Consider the following 17,706-nt stretch of genomic DNA (forward strand, 5'->3'; position numbering starts at 1 on the left):
GCTGACTTGAAACCAAAGGGTATATGAAAATTCACACAATCCTTTGCGAACTTGTATATGAAACAGCTGCCGGTGCCGTGAAAAAACGTGGGAAGAAAGCCCAATATCTTCGCAAATAATCATTAAAAAATTGTACAATCCGTGGAAAAGCTTAGTTTAATGTAGACGCAAAGGAACATGTCATTGGATCATTATGACATGCATTTCAGAAAAAAATCGCTTTTACGATGTCAGCGGCATTTCATTGCTTTTTGATGTGGATCCAGTAAGTTACTGGTAGGCTACGGTGAAGTGTTGAATCTAATTGAATCAATAGAACTTTGTGTAAACAACGATTTTTAGTGACAGTTGATTCGACTCCCCCCGAGCTTCACCAAATTCCTCTCTCTCCTTGGTTCCAAGTGGCATCTGGTGGCTCCTAGAACCGGGTAAGCCAGGACCAACGAAGCATGCAATTTTTTGGGGGGGGTGCGCTTTCAAAGCATGCCCTGATGGGAGGTTCACGGCACCAGAAGGGCGCTGAGCAGTGGCATTTTTATGTAAAAACATACAGGAAAACTACAGTAGGCCAGGCTACTGATGTTTTTTTAACACATCAACAAAGGCAAATAAGAGGGCAATATTTAGGCCGAAACAACCAAGCTTTTAAGGACACACTAAATAAACTACAGAGTCATTATATGACAACAATGGCCAAGCACCACGAAGAGGAATGACAGGACGATAAAATACACCCCCTTAGGGCACAGCACTCAATAGCCTACTACCCTACTTCACGAATCAGTGTTTAGGCTATTAGGCTACTAGGCCTATTAGCCCACCGCTCCAGGAAGCAAAGTTTACGCTCTCGAGTGCTGATTAAATCTAGGTAAAGCAAAATGCACAACAACTGGTAATTTATCACAAAAGACCTAACTTATATTGTAACCCAAACTCGTTTAATCCACTTCATTTTGGAATCAACTTTCAACAAATACTCAAGATCTCCGTTTTGCATGTTCATTGATGCTGCCAGTAGCTAGATAGCGAAAGTGGGTAATGTGATTGACAGGTGATGTGAATGACGGGACAGTCATGACAAGTTTTGATTTGATAAACCGTCCCAATGTTAAAATGTCAATGGGAATTCCAATGTAAGCAATTTGAGAACTGGCTTACCCTACGCCCACTTTTAAGCATTTTGACAAATGACAGATTAGGTTTCATATCGACTGATGATGAAATTTTTCGCGGTTTTGTATGTGGGCTAATTTGATTGTTTCATTTTTCACTTGGTCTTGATTTCCGTAAGCCAGAATCATTTGGAAAATCAATTTATATTAAAATACTGTTTACAGGAACAATAAGTTATTTCTATACTTCTACAGCTTACATTAGATGCTTCTGCTTTCTCCAAACCAGCCGCTTCAGTCATCAGTCTAGAGAATGCCTCGTCATAGGCCTCATCAGACAAAAAGGGGATGGCCTTGAAACAAGGATCTAATGCTGATGCTACATTGAGCTTGTATATCATTACATTACAATACAAATGCATGCATACAGTTACACACACGCATGCATGCATGCATGCATGCACAGACTGACACGCATGCATGCACAGACAGACAGACTGACACACACACCATGCATGCACAGACAGACTGATACACACACACCATGTATTTTCTTTAATATTTTATCGTGTAAAATAACCAGGGTGGCATTGAAAAGGAGAGCTTGCTCAATTGTCTTCCCTCAGTTGCCGTCCCTGAATAAATAAGGGGTGCAATTCAGTTCAACCAAGCACACACACACACACACACACACACACACTCACTCACATTAAGTAGGCCTAAGCATACCTTGAATTCAAGTTGTTGTATACAGCAGTCTTGAGGTCCTTAATCACTGTGGAGTTGTGGGGGTCACTGCTCATCTCCTCCAGTAGCTGTGCATGCAGTGGTGCAATAACTGAGAGAGTTGGGGACATCATTGGCCCATGACATTTCACCACATCCTCTGCGACCATTATCTCAGCCTCTGTCAGAGTGCAGAGATCGCTTTCATTACCTGTCGCTGGGGCGGGGGTAATGAAATCAAACAATCGAACGTGTGTGTACAAGAACACTGAACAAGTGCGTGTGTGTCTTGGCCCTTGCTCCACAGGAAGCCTCGTCAGCGCTGGCTGCTAATTCACTGACCCGTCTAATTACACCGCTCTGACAGGAGTGATGGATGGATGGAGGGAGGGAGGGAGGGAGGGAGGGAGGGAGGGAGGGAGGGAGGGAGGGAGGGAAGGAAGGAAGGAAGGAAGGAAGGAAGGAAGGAAGGAAGGAAGGAAGGAAGGAAGGAAGGAAGGAAGGAAGGAAGGGAGGGAGGGAGCACTATACTGGGTTGGAAAGAGTGAAACGGAGAAGGTGCACTGGTTAGAGAATTACAAAGTGACTGAAGGCATCAAGATAAGTTTCTTTGTTATCCAAAGAAGAAGCCAAAACAACAATAAACAAAACAAAGACGTTCTAAAGAACAGAGGTGAGCTCTGAGACAAGGAAGAGGAGGTAGATAAAGGGCGAGACGAGAGAAGTCAGGGAGATGAGAGCAGTGAGCAACAGGGCCCTGAGTTGTTAGTATGCTGTCCTGTGTGTGTAGCTGTAATTTGAGGCCAGCCGTGCTTTTTCAGTTGTTTGTGGTCGTTATGCACGGTATGTACGTGCGTGGGTGTGTGGCACGGGGCATCAGTCTGGACACGCACCGTGTGCGCGCACACACACACACACGGTTCTGTTTAGATAGGTCGATATATGTTTGTCGGTATGTGTTTAAAGATGAGCTGTCCAACACACGCTCGCACACATGCACACACACATTCCAGGGTCATGGCCAAGCGACTTGTCTTTCACAGGGGTCATTCCTTAAGCAGCTCATCCTTTTGTGACTGACAGCGCATGGACAACCAGGCTAAATGAGTCCACGCATCAATTACATCAACACATGCTCACCTCTTTCTCTCCTCCTCACCTCTCTCCCTCTCTCTCTCTCCCTACCACTGCTCTGTCCCTTCCTCTTCTTCCTCTCCCTCCCACTCTTTCCCTCCACCTCCCTCCGTCTCCTCCTCTTAACTCCCTGGTTATCGTTGAAAGCATGTGTGATAATAAATGTTGCCACTCTGATTACAGTGCACCGAGGTGAGTTGCTACTTATAAGGCTAGCTGGCAATAAGGGCCCATTCATAGTCAACGCAAGCTACGCTAGCGCGAGCTACACAAGGCTACGCAAGGTGACGTTGACGCGTCCTTGCGTAGCAACGTGTGTCGTGCAGAAATGTGTAACTTTATGCACGTGCAAGTGCCATTTCAATAGGGGCGCTGACGCAAGGCAGCAAACCCCGCGCGAGTGAACCACTTGCGTAGTGCCGTGTTCACGGCCGCATCAGCATAGCTTGACTATGAACCAGCCATCTCTATCATTTGTCCCAAAGGTCTAAAGATAGGCCTACCCCTATCTCAGTCTCTCTCTCTCTCTCTCTCTGTCTCTGTCTCTCTCTCTCTCTCTCTCTCTCTCTCTCTCTCATTCTCTCTCTCTCTCAGTCTCGCTCTCTCCCACATTTGCGCTTTTTTGTTTTTAACCTTGCCTCGCCTTTTCTCTCTACTTCACTCATCCCTCGTTCATTCTCTACCTTCCTATCTTCGTAGTTCCCTCTCTGGTTGCATCTCCTTGCGAACCCCCCGCGCTCACAGGAGAGCATTCTGGGCCTGTCTGTCTTCGTACACGCGTTGGTGCGTGCTTGTGTGTGAGTGTGTGAGATGACCTTGGCTGTGGCCAGTAACGGGGGTAGGCTGTTCTGTGATTACTCAAACTTGTGGTTGCCCCCCCCCCTCCCACGTGTGTGTGTCCCCCTTCAAACGGAGGTATGTAGCAGCTAATAAAGCATGCTTAAGTCCCACTCTGGTTTCAGGGAGTGGAACACCCCCCCCCAACTCTCTGAAATAGCCATGTCCTTGTCCCTATGGAGGAGTCTACGCGGTGTGTGTGTGTGTGTGAGTGAGGGGACTCGTATGTATCTGTAGGGGAGGTTGAATTAGGAGCGGATTGCTGGTGGCGACAGGTCACACTGCATCCCTCTCACCCCCCCAGATTAGCCCCCTGAACCCCGTGGCCCCCACCTGTTAGGATCCCTCCACTTCAGCGGACACACACGCACACGCTCACTCACACACAGACACACACACACACACACACACTTATTCACACTCACCATGGTCACAATGAACTCAATTGTCTCAAACACTCCGTCCCCTCCACTATGATCATCATCTCGCGTCTCCCTCACATTTCTCAATACCTCTTCTGTTTTTTAACTCCAACACTTACCTCACCACTCTCTCTCTCTCTCTCTCTCTCTCTCTCTCTCCCCCCCCCCCCCCCCCCCCCTTTTGTCTGTTTTTACATTCCCTCACTTATGTCCACCACTCACTCTGCAGGTGATAAAAGGCCATTAGGAGTCCTTTTGTGTGTGCGTGTGTGTGCGTGAGAGTGAGAGAATGTGAGTGTGTGTGTGTGCATGCAGGGGGGAGACTAATAGCCCTCTTAGTCAATTATCCTCCATTTAATTGCAGATCACCTAGGCCTCACCCCACATACACACACACACAGTCTGACACCTCAAGGGCAACAATGAATACACTTGCTAATTATTCTGCTTTTGTTTGGTAGATTTTCATAAGAGTTCATGAGTGCGTTTGAGATTAAATTTCAATGATTTCTCCATTGTGTCTGTTCTCTGTGACTCCTCAGATTCTGATGCACACCAAAGACATGGTTCAGAAAGTAAGTGACTGACTTATCTCTTGGTGAATCTATTGATGAATCTATTGATGAGTCCGGAGCACTGGGATGAGTAGGAGGTACAGCTGTGTGCTACTTCCTGTGACCCCTGACTTCCTGTGACCCCGCGTCAGATGAACCTGGAAGTGATCTATGGAGACACGGACTCCATCATGATCAATACCAACAGCAGCTCTCTGGAGGAGGTCTACAAACTGGGCAACAAGGTAACTGCGGAGATGGCGGGAGAGACTAGAGAGGGATGGGTAGAGGGTTGGAGAGGGAGAGAGGGATGGGGAGAGGGTTGGAGAGAGGGAGGGGTAGAGGGTTGGAAAGAGAGAGAGAGAGGGAGGGGTAGAGGGCTGGAGAGAGAGGGAGGGGTAGAGGGTTGGAGAGGGAGGGGTAGAGGGTTGGAGAGGGAGAGAGGGAGAGGTACAGGGTTGGAGAGGGAGAGAGGAAGGGGTAGAGGGTTGGAGAGAGGGAGGGGTAGAGGGCTGGAGAGAGAGGGAGGGGTAGAGGGTTGGAGAGGGAGAGAGGGAGGGGTAGAGGCTTGGAGAGAGAGAGGGAGGGGTAGAGGGCTGGAGAGAAAGGGAGGGGTAGAGTGCTAGAGAGAGGGAGGGGTAGAGGGCTGGAGAGAGGGAGGGGTAGAGGGCTGGAGAGGGAGAGAGGGAGGGGTAGAGGGTTGGAGAGGGAGGGGTAGAGGGTTGGAGAGAGAGAAAGGAATGTGTAGAGGGCTGGAGAGGGAGAGAGGGAGGGGTAGAGGGTTGGAGAGGGACAGAGGAAGGTGTAGAGGGTTGGAGGGAGGGGTAGAGGGCGGGAGAGGGATGGGTAGAGGGTTGGAGAAGGAGAGAGGGATGGGTAGAGGGCTAGAGAGGGAGAGGTAGAGGGTTGGAGAGAGAGGGAGGGGTAGAGGGTTAGGGAGGGGTAGAGGGTTGGAGAGGGAGAGAGGGAGGGGTAGAGGGCTGGAGAGAGAGGGAGGGGTAGAGGGTTGGAGAGAGAGGGAGGGGTAGAGGGCTGGAGAGGGAGAGAGGGAGGGGTAGAGGGTGAGAGAGGGAGGGGTAGAGGGTTGGAGAGAGAGGGAGGGGTAGAGGTCTGGAGAGAGAGGGAGGGGTAGAGGGTTGGAGAGAGAGAGAGAGGGAGGGGTAGAGGGCTGGAGAGGGATGGGTAGAGGGCTGGAGAGGGAGAGAGGGATGGGTAGAGGGTTGGAGAGGGAGGGGTAGAGGGCTGGAGAGGGAGAGAGGGATGGGTAGAGGGCTGGAGAGGGAGAGAGGGAGGGGTAGAGGGCTGGAGAGGGAGAGAGGGAGGGGTAGAGGGTTGGAGAGGGAGAGAGGGAGGGGTAGAGGGTTGGAGAGGGAGAGAGGGAGTGGTAGAGGGTTGGAGAGAGAGAGGGAGGGGTAGAGTGCTGGAGAGAGAGAGAGGGAGGGGTAGAGGGTTGGAGAGAGAGAGAGGTAGGGGTAGAGGGCTGGAGAGGGAGAGGGAGGGGTAGAGGGTTGGAGAGGGAGGGGTAGAGGGTTGGAGAGAGAGAGTGAGGGGTAGAGAGCTGGAGAGAGAGAGGAATGTGTAGAGAGCTGGAGAGGGAGAGAGGGAGGGGTAGAGGGTTGGAGAGGGACAGAGGAAGGTGTAGAGGGTTGGAGTGAGAGAGGGAGGGGTAGAGGGCGGGAGAGGGATGGGATGGGTAGAGGGTTGGAGAGGGAGGGGTAGAGGGTTGGGGAAGGAGCGAGGGATGGGTAGAGGGTTGGAGAGAGAGGGAGGGGTAGAGGGTTAGGGAGGGGTAGAGGGTTGGAGAGGGAGAGGGAGGGGTAGAGGGTTGGAGAGGGAGAGAGGGAGGGGTAGAGGGCTGGAGAGAGAGAGGGAGGGGTAGAGGGTTGGAGAGAGAGGGAGGGGTAGAGGGCTGGAGAGGGAGAGAGGGAGGGGTAGAGGGTGAGAGAGGGAGGGGTAGAGGGTTGGAGAGAGGGAGGGGTAGAGGTCTGGAGAGAGAGGGAGGGGTAGAGGGTTGGAGAGAGAGAGAGAGGGAGGGGTATAGGGCTGGAGAGGGAGGGGTAGAGGGTTGGAGAGAGGGAGGGGTAGAGGGCTGGAGAGAGGGAGGGGTAGAGGTCTGGAGAGAGAGGGAGGGGTAGAGGGTTGGAGAGAGAGAGAGAGGAATGGGTAGAGGGCTGGAGAGGTAGAGAGGGAGGGGTAGAGGGTTGGAGAGGGAGGGGTAGAGGGTTGGAGAGGGACAGAGGAAGGTATAGAGGGTTGGAGTGAGAGAGGGAGGGGTAGAGGGCTGGAGAGGGATGGGTAGAGGGTTGGAGAGGGAGGGGTAGAGGGTTGGAGAAGGAGAGAGGGATGGGTAGAGGGTTGGAGAGGGAGAGAGGGATGGGTAGAGGGTTGGAGAGGGAGGGGTAGAGGGTTGGAGAAGGAGAGAGGGATGGGTAGAGGGTTGGAGAGAGAGAGGGAGGGGTAGAGTGCTGGAGAGAGAGAGGGAGGGGTAGAGGGATGGAGAGAGAGAGAGAGAGGGAGGGGTAGAGGGCTGGAGAGTGAGAGGGAGGGGTAGAGGGTTGGAGAGGGAGGGGTAGAGGGTTAGAGAGAGAGGGAGGGGTAGAGGGCTGGAGAGAAAGGGAGGGGTAGAGTGCTAGAGAGAGGGAGGGGTAGAGGGCTGGAGAGAGGGAGGGGTAGAGGGCTGGAGAGGGAGAGAGGGAGGGGTAGAGGGTTGGAGAGGGAGGGGTAGAGGGTTGGAGAGAGAGAAAGGAATGTGTAGAGGGCTGGAGAGGGAGAGATGGAGGGGTAGAGGGTTGGAGAGGGACAGAGGAAGGTGTAGAGGGTTGGAGGGAGGGGTAGAGGGCGGGAGAGGGATGGGTAGAGAGTTGGAGAAGGAGAGAGGGATGGGTAGAGGGCTAGAGAGGGAGAGGTAGAGGGTTGGAGAGAGAGGGAGGGGTAGAGGGTTAGGGAGGGGTAGAGGGTTGGAGAGGGAGAGAGGGAGGGGTAGAGGGCTGGAGAGAGAGGGAGGGGTAGAGGGTTGGAGAGAGAGGGAGGGGTAGAGGGCTGGAGAGGGAGAGAGGGAGGGGTAGAGGGTGAGAGAGGGAGGGGTAGAGGGTTGGAGAGAGAGGGAGGGGTAGAGGTCTGGAGAGAGAGGGAGGGGTAGAGGGTTGGAGAGAGAGAGAGGGAGGGGTAGAGGGCTGGAGAGGGATGGGTAGAGGGCTGGAGAGGGAGAGAGGGATGGGTAGAGGGTTGGAGAGGGAGGGGTAGAGGGCTGGAGAGGGAGAGAGGGAGGGGTAGAGGGCTGGAGAGGGAGAGAGGGAGGGGTAGAGGGCTGGAGAGGGAGAGAGGGAGGGGTAGAGGGTTGGAGAGGGAGAGAGGGAGGGGTAGAGTGTTGGAGAGGGAGAGAGGGAGTGGTAGAGGGTTGGAGAGAGAGAGGGAGGGGTAGAGTGCTGGAGAGAGAGAGAGGGAGGGGTAGAGGGTTGGAGAGAGAGAGAGGGAGGGGTAGAGGGCTGGAGAGGGAGAGGGAGGGGTAGAGGGTTGGAGAGGGAGGGGTAGAGGGTTGGAGAGAGAGAGAGTGAGGGGTAGAGAGCTGGAGAGAGAGAGGAATGTGTAGAGAGCTGGAGAGGGAGAGAGGGAGGGGTAGAGGGTTGGAGAGGGACAGAGGAAGGTGTAGAGGGTTGGAGTGAGAGAGGGAGGGGTAGAGGGCGGGAGAGGGATGGGATGGGTAGAGGGTTGGAGAGGGAGGGGTAGAGGGTTGGGGAAGGAGCGAGGGATGGGTAGAGGGTTGGAGAGAGAGGGAGGGGTAGAGGGTTAGGGAGGGGTAGAGGGTTGGAGAGGGAGAGGGAGGGGTAGAGGGTTGGAGAGGGAGAGAGGGAGGGGTAGAGGGCTGGAGAGAGAGAGGGAGGGGTAGAGGGTTGGAGAGAGAGGGAGGGGTAGAGGGCTGGAGAGGGAGAGAGGGAGGGGTAGAGGGTGAGAGAGGGAGGGGTAGAGGGTTGGAGAGAGGGAGGGGTAGAGGTCTGGAGAGAGAGGGAGGGGTAGAGGGTTGGAGAGAGAGAGAGAGGGAGGGGTATAGGGCTGGAGAGGGAGGGGTAGAGGGTTGGAGAGAGGGAGGGGTAGAGGGCTGGAGAGAGGGAGGGGTAGAGGTCTGGAGAGAGAGGGAGGGGTAGAGGGTTGGAGAGAGAGAGAGAGGAATGGGTAGAGGGCTGGAGAGGTAGAGAGGGAGGGGTAGAGGGTTGGAGAGGGAGGGGTAGAGGGTTGGAGAGGGACAGAGGAAGGTATAGAGGGTTGGAGTGAGAGAGGGAGGGGTAGAGGGCTGGAGAGGGATGGGTAGAGGGTTGGAGAGGGAGGGGTAGAGGGTTGGAGAAGGAGAGAGGGATGGGTAGAGGGTTGGAGAGGGAGAGAGGGATGGGTAGAGGGTTGGAGAGGGAGGGGTAGAGGGTTGGAGAAGGAGAGAGGGATGGGTAGAGGGTTGGAGAGAGAGAGGGAGGGGTAGAGTGCTGGAGAGAGAGAGGGAGGGGTAGAGGGATGGAGAGAGAGAGAGGGAGGGGTAGAGGGCTGGAGAGGGAGAGGGAGGGGTAGAGGGCTGGAGAGGGAGAGGGAGGGGTAGAGGGTTGGAGAGGGAGGGGTAGAGGGTTGGAGAGAGAGAGAGGGAGGGGTAGAGAGCTGGAGAGAGAGAGAGGAATGTGTAGAGAGCTGGAGAGGGAGAGAGGGAGGGGTAGAGGGTTGGAGAGGGACAGAGGAAGGTGTAGAGGGTTGGAGTGAGAGAGGGAGGGGTAGAGGGCGGGAGAGGGATGGGATGGGTAGAGGGAGGGGTAGAGGGTTGGAGAAGGAGAGAGGGATGGGTAGAGGGTTGGAGAGAGGGAGGGGTAGAGGGCTGGAGAGGGATGGGTAGAGGGTTGGAGAGGGAGGGGTAGAGGGTTGGAGAAGGAGAGAGGGATGGGTAGAGGGTTGGAGAGGGAGAGAGGGATGGGTAGAGGGTTGGAGAGGGAGGGGTAGAGGGTTGGAGAAGGAGAGAGGGATGGGTAGAGGGTTGGAGAGAGAGAGGGAGGGGTAGAGTGCTGGAGAGAGAGAGGGAGGGGTAGAGGGATGGAGAGAGAGAGAGGGAGGGGTAGAGGGCTGGAGAGGGAGAGGGAGGGGTAGAGGGCTGGAGAGGGAGAGGGAGGGGTAGAGGGTTGGAGAGGGAGGGGTAGAGGGTTGGAGAGAGAGAGAGGGAGGGGTAGAGAGCTGGAGAGAGAGAGAGGAATGTGTAGAGAGCTGGAGAGGGAGAGAGGGAGGGGTAGAGGGTTGGAGAGGGACAGAGGAAGGTGTAGAGGGTTGGAGTGAGAGAGGGAGGGGTAGAGGGCGGGAGAGGGATGGGATGGGTAGAGGGAGGGGTAGAGGGTTGGAGAAGGAGAGAGGGATGGGTAGAGGGTTGGAGAGAGGGAGGGGTAGAGGGTTAGGGAGGGGTAGAGGGTTGGAGAGGGAGAGAGAGGGAGGGGTATAGGGCTGGAGAGGGAGGGGTAGAGGGTTGGAGAGAGGGAGGGGTAGAGGGTTGGAGAGAGGGAGGGGTAGAGGGCTGGAGAGAGAGAGAGGAATGGGTAGAGGGCTGGAGAGGTAGAGAGGGAGGGGTAGAGGGTTGGAGAGGGAGGGGTAGAGGGTTGAAGAGGGACAGAGGAAGGTATAGAGGGTTGGAGTGAGAGAGGGAGGGGTAGAGGGCTGGAGAGGGATGGGTAGAGGGTTGGAGAGGGAGGGGTAGAGGGTTGGAGAAGGAGAGAGGGATGGGTAGAGGGTTGGAGAGGGAGAGAGGGATGGGTAGAGGGTTGGAGAGGGAGGGGTAGAGGGTTGGAGAAGGAGAGAGGGATGGGTAGAGGGTTGGAGAGAGAGAGGGAGGGGTAGAGTGCTGGAGAGAGAGAGAGGGAGGGGAAGAGGCTTGGAGAGAGAGAGAGGGAGGGGTAGAGGGCTGGAGAGGGAGGGGTAGAGGGTTGGAGAAGGAGAGAGGGATGGGTAGAGGGTTGGAGAGGAGAGAGGGATGGGTTGAGGGTTGGAGAGGGAGGGGTAGAGGGTTGGAGAAGGAGAGAGGGATGGGTAGAGGGTTGGAGAGGGAGAGAGGGATGGGTAGAGGGTTGGAGAGGGAGAGAGGGAGGGGTAGAGAGGGAGGGAGGGGTAGAGGGTTGGAGAGGGAGAGAGGGAGGGGTAGAGGGTTGGAGAGGGAGAGGGGTGGGTAGAGGGCTGGAGAGCGAGAGAGGGAGGGGTAGAGGGTTGGAGAGGGAGAGAGGGAGGGGTAGGTGGTTGGAGAGGGAGGGGTAGAGTTTGGAAAGGGAGAGAGGGAGGGATGGAGAGGGAGAGAGAAAGGGGTAGAGAGTTGGAGAGGGAGGCAGGGGTAGAGGGCTGGAGAGAGAGAGGGATGGGTAGAGGGCTGGATAGGGAGAGAGGGATGGGTAGAGGGTTGGAGAGGGAGGGGTAGAGGGCTGGAGAGAGAGGGAGGGGTAGAGGGTTGGAGAGAGAGAGAGGGAGGGGTAGAGGGCTGGAGAGGGAGAGAGGGAGGGGTAGAGGTTTGGAGAGGGAGAGAGGGAGGGGTAGAGGGTTGGAGAGGGAGTGGTAGAGGTTTGGAGAGAGAGAGGGAGGTGTAGAGTGCTAGAGAGAGAGAGAGGGAGGGGTAGAGGGCTGGAGAGGGAGAGAGGGAGGGGTAGAGGGTTGGAGAGGGACAGAGGAAGGTGTAGATGGTTGGAGTGAGAGAGGGAGGGGTAGAGGGCGGGAGAGGGATGGGTAGAGGGTTGGAGAGGGAGGGGTAGAGGGTTGGAGAGGGAGAGGGAGTGGTAGAGGTTTGGAGAGAGAGAGGGAGGTGTAGAGTGCTAGAGAGAGAGAGAGGGAGGGGTAGAGGGTTGGAGAGAGAGAGGGAGGGGTAGAGGGCTGGAGAGGGAGAGAGGGAGGGGTAGAGGGTTGGAGAGGGACAGAGGAAGGTGTAGATGGTTGGAGTGAGAGAGGGAGGGGTAGAGGGCGGGAGAGGGATGGGTAGAGGGTTGGAGAGGGAGGGGTAGAGGGTTGGAGAAGGAGAGAGGGATGGGTAGAGGGCTGGAGAGAGAGAGGGAGGGGTAGAGGGTTGGAGAGAGGGAGGTGTAGAGGGTTGGAGAGGGAGAGAGGGAGGGGTAGAGGTTTGGAGAGGGAGAGAGGGAGGGGTAGAGGGTTGGAGAGGGAGTGGTAGAGGTTTGGAGAGAGAGAGGGAGGTGTAGAGTGCTAGAGAGAGAGAGAGGGAGGGGTAGAGGGCTGGAGAGGGAGAGAGGGAGGGGTAGAGGGTTGGAGAGGGACAGAGGAAGGTGTAGATGGTTGGAGTGAGAGAGGGAGGGGTAGAGGGCGGGAGAGGGATGGGTAGAGGGTTGGAGAGGGAGGGGTAGAGGGTTGGAGAGAGAGAGGGAGTGGTAGAGGTTTGGAGAGAGAGAGGGAGGTGTAGAGTGCTAGAGAGAGAGAGAGGGAGGGGTAGAGGGTTGGAGAGAGAGGGAGGGGTAGAGGGCTGGAGAGGGAGAGAGGGAGGGGTAGAGGGTTGGAGAGGGACAGAGGAAGGTGTAGATGGTTGGAGTGAGAGAGGGAGGGGTAGAGGGCGGGAGAGGGATGGGTAGAGGGTTGGAGAGGGAGGGGTAGAGGGTTGGAGAAGGAGAGAGGGATGGGTAGAGGGCTGGAGAGAGAGAGGGAGGGGTAGAGGGTTGGAGAGAGGGAGGTGTAGAGGGTTGGAGAGGGAGAGAGGGAGGGGTAGAGGGCTGGAGAGAGAGAGGGAGGGGTAGAGGGTTGGAGAGAGAGGGAGGGGTAGAGGGCTGGAGAGGGAGGGGTAGAGGGTTGGAGAGAGAGAGAGGGAGGGGTAGAGGTCTGGAGAGAGAGGCAGGGGTAGAGGTCTGGAGAGAGAGGGAGGGAGGGGTAGAGGGCTGGAGAGGGAGAGAGGGAGGGGTAGAGGGTTGGAGAGAGAGGGAGGGGTAGAGGGCTGGAGAGAGAGAGAGAGGAATGGGTAGAGGGCTGGAGAGGGAGAGAGGGAGGGGTAGAGGGTTGGAGAGGGGGGGTAGAGGGCTGGAGAGGGAGAGAGGGATGGGTAGAGGGCTGGAGAGGGAGAGAGGGATGGGTAGAGGGTTGGAGAGGGAGGGGTAGAGGGCTGGAGAGAGAGGGGGAGGGGTAGAGGGTTGGAGAGAGAGAGAGAGGGAGGGGTTGAGGGCTGGAGCGGGAGAGAGGGAGGGGTAGAGGGTTGGAGAGGGAGGGGTAGAGGGCTGGAGAGAGAGAGAGAGAGAGGGAGGTGTAGAGTGCTAGAGAGAGAGAGAGGGAGGGGTAGAGGGCTGGAGAGAGAGAGGAATGTGTAGAGGGCTGGAGAGGGAGAGAGGGAGGGGTAGAGGGTTGGAGAGGGACAGAGGAAGGTGAAGATGGTTGGAGTGAGAGAGGGAGGGGTAGAGGGCGGGAGAGGGATGGGTAGAGGGTTGGAGAGGGAGGGGTAGAGGGTTGGAGAAGGAGAGAGGGATGGGTAGAGGGCTGGAGAGAGAGAGGGAGGGGTAGAGGGTTGGAGAGAGAGGGAGGGGTAGAGGGTTAGGGAGGGGTAGAGGGTTGGAGAGGGAGGGGTAGAGGGTTGGAGAGGGAGAGAGGGAGGGGTAGAGGGCTGGAGAGAGAGAGGGAGGGGTAGAGGGTTGGAGAGAGAGGGAGGGGTAGAGGGCTGGAGAGGGAGAGGGAGGGAGGGGTAGAGGGTTGGAGAGATAGAGGGAGGGGTAGAGGTCTGTAGAGAGAGGGAGGGGTAGAGGGTTGGAGAGAGAGAGAGAGGGAGGGGTAGAGGGCTGGAGAGGGAGAGAGGGAGGGGTAGAGGGTTGGAGAGAGAGGGAGGGGTAGAGGGTTGGAGAGAGAGGGAGGGGTAGAGGGCTGGAGAGAGAGGGAGGGGTAGAGGGTTGGAGAGAGAGGGAGGGGTAGAGGGCTGGAGAGAGAGAGGAATAGGTAGAGGGCTGGAGAGGGAGAGAGGGAGGGGTAGAGGGTTGGAGAGGGAGGGGTAGAGGGCTGGAGAGGGAGAGAGGGATGGGTGGAGGGCTGGGGAGGGAGAGAGGGATGAGTAGAGGGTTGGAGAGGGAGGGGTAGAGAGTTGGAGAGTGGGATGGGTAGAGGGCTGGAGAGGGAGAGAGGGAGGGGTAGAGGGTTGGAGAGAGAGAGGGAGGGGTAGAGGGCTGGAGAGAGAGAGGAATGTGTAGAGGGCTGGAGAGGGAGAGAGGGAGGGGTAGAGGGTTGGAGAGGGACAGAGGAAGGTGTAGAGGGTTGGAGTGAGAGGGAGGGGTAGAGGGCGGGAGAGGGATGGGTAGAGGGTTGGAGAGGGAGGGGTAGAGGGTTGGAGAAGGAGAGAGGGATGGGTAGAGGGTTGGAGAGAGAGGGAGGGGTTGAGGGTTAGGGAGGGGTAGAGGGTTGGAGAGGGAGAGGGAGAGGGAGGGGTAGAGGGTTTGAGAGGGAGAGAGGGAGGGGTAGAGGGCTGGAGAGAGAGAGGGAGGGGTAGAGGGTTGGAGAGAGAGGGAGGGGTAGAGGGCTGGAGAGGGAGGGGTAGAGGGTTGGAGAGGGAGGGAGGGGTTGAGGGCTGGAGAGGGAGAGAGGGATGGGTAGAGGGCTGGAGAGAGGGATGGGTAGAGGGCTGGAGAGAGAGAGGGAGGGGTAGAGAGTTGGAGAGAGAGGGAGGGGTAGAGGGTTAGGGAGGGGTAGAGGGTTGGAGAGGGAGGGGTAGAGGGTTGGAGAGGGAGAGAGGGAGGGGGTAGAGGGCTGGAGAGAGAGAGGGAGGGGTAGAGGGTTGGAGAGAGAGGGAGAGAGGGAGGGGTAGAGGGTGAGAGAGGGAGGGAGGGGTAGAGGGCTGGAGAGGGAGAGAGGGATGGGTAGAGGACTGGAGAGGGAGAGAGGGATGGGTAGAGGGTTGGAGAGGGAGAGGGAGGGGTAGAGGGATGGAGAGGGAGAGAGGGAGGGTTAGAGGGTTAGGGAGGGAGGGAGGGAGGGGTAGAGGGATGGAGAGGGAGAGGGAGGGGTAGGTGGTTGGAGAGGGAGGGGTAGAGTTTGGAGAGGGAGAGAGGGAGGGTTGGAGATGGAGAGAGAAAGGGGTAGAGAGTTGGAGAGGGAGGGAGGGGTAGAGGGCTGAAGAGGGCTGGGTAGAGGGCTGGAGAGGGAGAGAGGGATGGGTAGAGGGTTGGAGAGGGAGGGGTAGAGGGCTGGAGAGAGAGAGGGAGGGGTAGAGGGCTGGAGAGAGAGAGGGAGGGGTAGAGGGCTGGAGAGGGAGAGAGGGAGGGGTAGAGGGTTGGAGAGGGGGAGAGGGAGGGGTAGAGGGTTGGAGAGGGAGAGAGGGAGTGGTAGAGGTTTGGAGAGAGAGAGGGAGGTGTAGAGTGCTAGAGAGAGAGAGAGAGAGAGAGAGGGAGGGGTAGAGGGTTGAGAGAGAGAGGGAGGGGTAGAGGGCTGGAGAGGGAGAGAGGAATGTGTAGAGGGCTGGAGAGGGAGAGAGGGAGGGGTAGAGGGTTGGAGAGGGACAGAGGAAGGTGAAGATGGTTGGAGTGAGAGCGGGAGGGGTAGAGGGCGGGAGAGGGATGGGTAGAGGGTTGGAGAGGGAGGGGTAGAGGGTTGGAGAAGGAGAGAGGGATGGGTAGAGGGCTGGAGAGAGAGGGAGGGGTAGAGGGTTGGAGAGAGAGGGAGGGGTAGAGGGTTAGGGAGGGGTAGAGGGTTGGAGAGGGAGGGGTAAAGGGTTGGAGAGGGAGAGAGGGGGGGGTAGAGGGCTGGAGAGAGAGGGAGGGGTAGAGGGTTGGAGAGAGAGGGAGGGGTAGAGGGCTGGAGAGGGAGAGAGGGAGGGGTAGAGGGTGAGAGAGGGAGGGGTAGAGGGTTGGAGAGAGAGAGGGAGGGGTAGAGGTCTGGAGAGAGGGAGGGGTAGAGGTCTGGAGAGAGAGGGAGGGGTAGAGGGTTGGAGAGAGAGAGAGAGGGAGGGGTAGAGGGCTGGAGAGGGAGAGAGGGAGGGGTAGAGGGTTGGAGAGAGAGGGAGGGGTAGAGGGCTGGAGAGAGAGAGAGGAATAGGTAGAGGGCTGGAGAGGGAGAGAGGGAGGGGTAGAGGGTTGGAGAGGGAGGGGTAGAGGGCTGGAGAGGGAGAGAGGGATGGGTAGAGGGCTGGGGAGGGAGAGAGGGATGAGTAGAGGGTTGGAGAGGGAGGGGTAGAGGGTTGGAGAGAGGGATGGGTAGAGGGCTGGAGAGGGAGAGAGGGAGGGGTAGAGGGTTGGAGAGGGAGAGAGGGAGGGGTAGAGGGTTGGAGACGGAGAGAGGGAGGGGTAGAGGGTTGGAGAGAGAGAGAGAGGGAGGGGAAGAGTGCTGGAGAGAGAGAGAGAGAGAGAGGGAGGGGTAGAGGGTTGGAGAGAGAGAGAGAGGGAGGGGTAGAGGGCTGGAGAGGGAGGGGTAGAGGGTTGTAGAGGGAGGGGTAGAGGGTTGGAGAGAGAGAGAGGGAGGGGTAGAGGGCTGGAGAGAGAGAGAGGAATGTGTAGAGGGCTGGAGAGGGAGAGAGGGAGGGGTAGAGGGTTGGAGAGGGACAGAGGAAGGTGTAGATGGTTGGAGTGAGAGAGGGAGGGGTAGAGGGCGGGAGAGGGATGGGTAGAGGGTTGGAGAGGGAGGGGTAGAGAGTTGGAGAAGGAGAGAGGGATGGGTAGAGGGTTGGAGAGAGAGGGAGGGGTTGAGGGTTAGGGAGGGGTAGAGGGTTGGAGAGGGAGGGGTAGAGGGTTGGAGAGGGAGAGAGGGAGGGGTAGAGGGCTGGAGAGAGAGGGAGGGGTAGAGGGTTGGAGAGAGAGGGAGGGGTAGAGGGCTGGAGAGGGAGGGGTAGAGGGTGAGAGAGGGAGGGGTAGAGGGTTGGAGAGAGAGAGGGAGGGAGGGGTAGAGGTCTGGAGAGAGAGGGAGGGGTAGAGGGTTGGAGAGAGAGAGGGAGGGGTAGAGGGCTGGAGAGGGAGAGAGGGAGGGGTAGAGGGTTGGAGAGAGAGGGAGGGGTAGAGGGCTGGAGAGAGAGAGGAATGGGTAGAGGGCTGGAGAGGGAGAGAGAGGGGTAGAGGGCTGGAGAGGGAGGGGTAGAGGGTTGGAGAGGGAGGGGTAGAGGGTTGGAGAGAGAGAGAGGGAGGGGTAGAGGGCTGGAGAGAGAGAGAGGAATGTGTAGAGGGCTGGAGAGGGAGAGAGGGAGGGGTAGAGGGTTGGAGAGGGAGGGGTGGGGGTTGGAGAGGGACAGAGGAAGGTGTAGAGGGTTGGAGTGAGAGATGGAGGGGTAGAGGGCTGGAGAGGGATGGGTAGAGGGTTGGAGATGGAGGGGTAGAGGGTTGGAGAAGGAGAGAGGGATGGGTAGAGGGTTGGAGAGAGAGGGAGGGGTTGAGGGTTAGGGAGGGGTAGAGGGTTGGAGAGGGAGGGGTAGAGGGTTGGAGAGGGAGAGAGGGAGGGGTAGAGGGCTGGAGAGAGAGAGGGAGGGGTAGAGGGTTGGAGAGAGAGGGAGGGGTAGAGGGCTGGAGAGGGAGGGGTAGAGGGTGAGAGAGGGAGGGGTAGAGGGTTGGAGAGAGAGGGAGGGAGGGGTAGAGGTCTGGAGAGAGAGGGAGGGGTAGAGGGTTGGAGAGAGAGGGAGGGGTAGAGGGCTGGAGAGGGAGAGAGGGAGGGGTAGAGGGTTGGAGAGAGAGGGAGGGGTAGAGGGCTGGAGAGAGAGAGGAATGGGTAGAGGGCTGGAGAGGGAGAGAGAGGGGTAGAGGGCTGGAGAGGGAGGGGTAGAGGGTTGGAGAGGGAGGGGTAGAGGGTTGGAGAGAGAGAGAGGGAGGGGTAGAGGGCTGGAGAGAGAGAGAGGAATGTGTAGAGGGCTGGAGAGGTAGAGAGGGAGGGGTAGAGGGTTGGAGAGGGAGGGGTGGGGGTTGGAGAGGGACAGAGGAAGGTGTAGAGGGTTGGAGTGAGAGATGGAGGGGTTAGAGGGCTGGAGAGGGATGGGTAGAGGGTTGG

General features: G+C 57.4%; 1 protein-coding gene across 1 annotated transcript in view; it reads left to right on the plus strand.

Moving 5' to 3' along the window:
* pola1 (polymerase (DNA directed), alpha 1) overlaps window positions 1-17,706 on the plus strand; it is a 114,596-nt gene that overhangs the window by 40,544 nt on the left and 56,346 nt on the right. Inside the window, exons 27-28 of the mRNA XM_084450827.1 lie at window positions 4,774-4,806; window positions 4,938-5,030. Coding sequence (XP_084306953.1) covers window positions 4,774-4,806; window positions 4,938-5,030 — 126 coding nt within the window. The remainder of the gene's footprint in view (window positions 1-4,773; window positions 4,807-4,937; window positions 5,031-17,706) is intronic.

Source organism: Borostomias antarcticus (assembly GCF_949987555.1).
Source record: "Borostomias antarcticus genome assembly, chromosome: 2".
NCBI lineage: Eukaryota > Metazoa > Chordata > Actinopteri > Stomiiformes > Stomiidae > Borostomias > Borostomias antarcticus.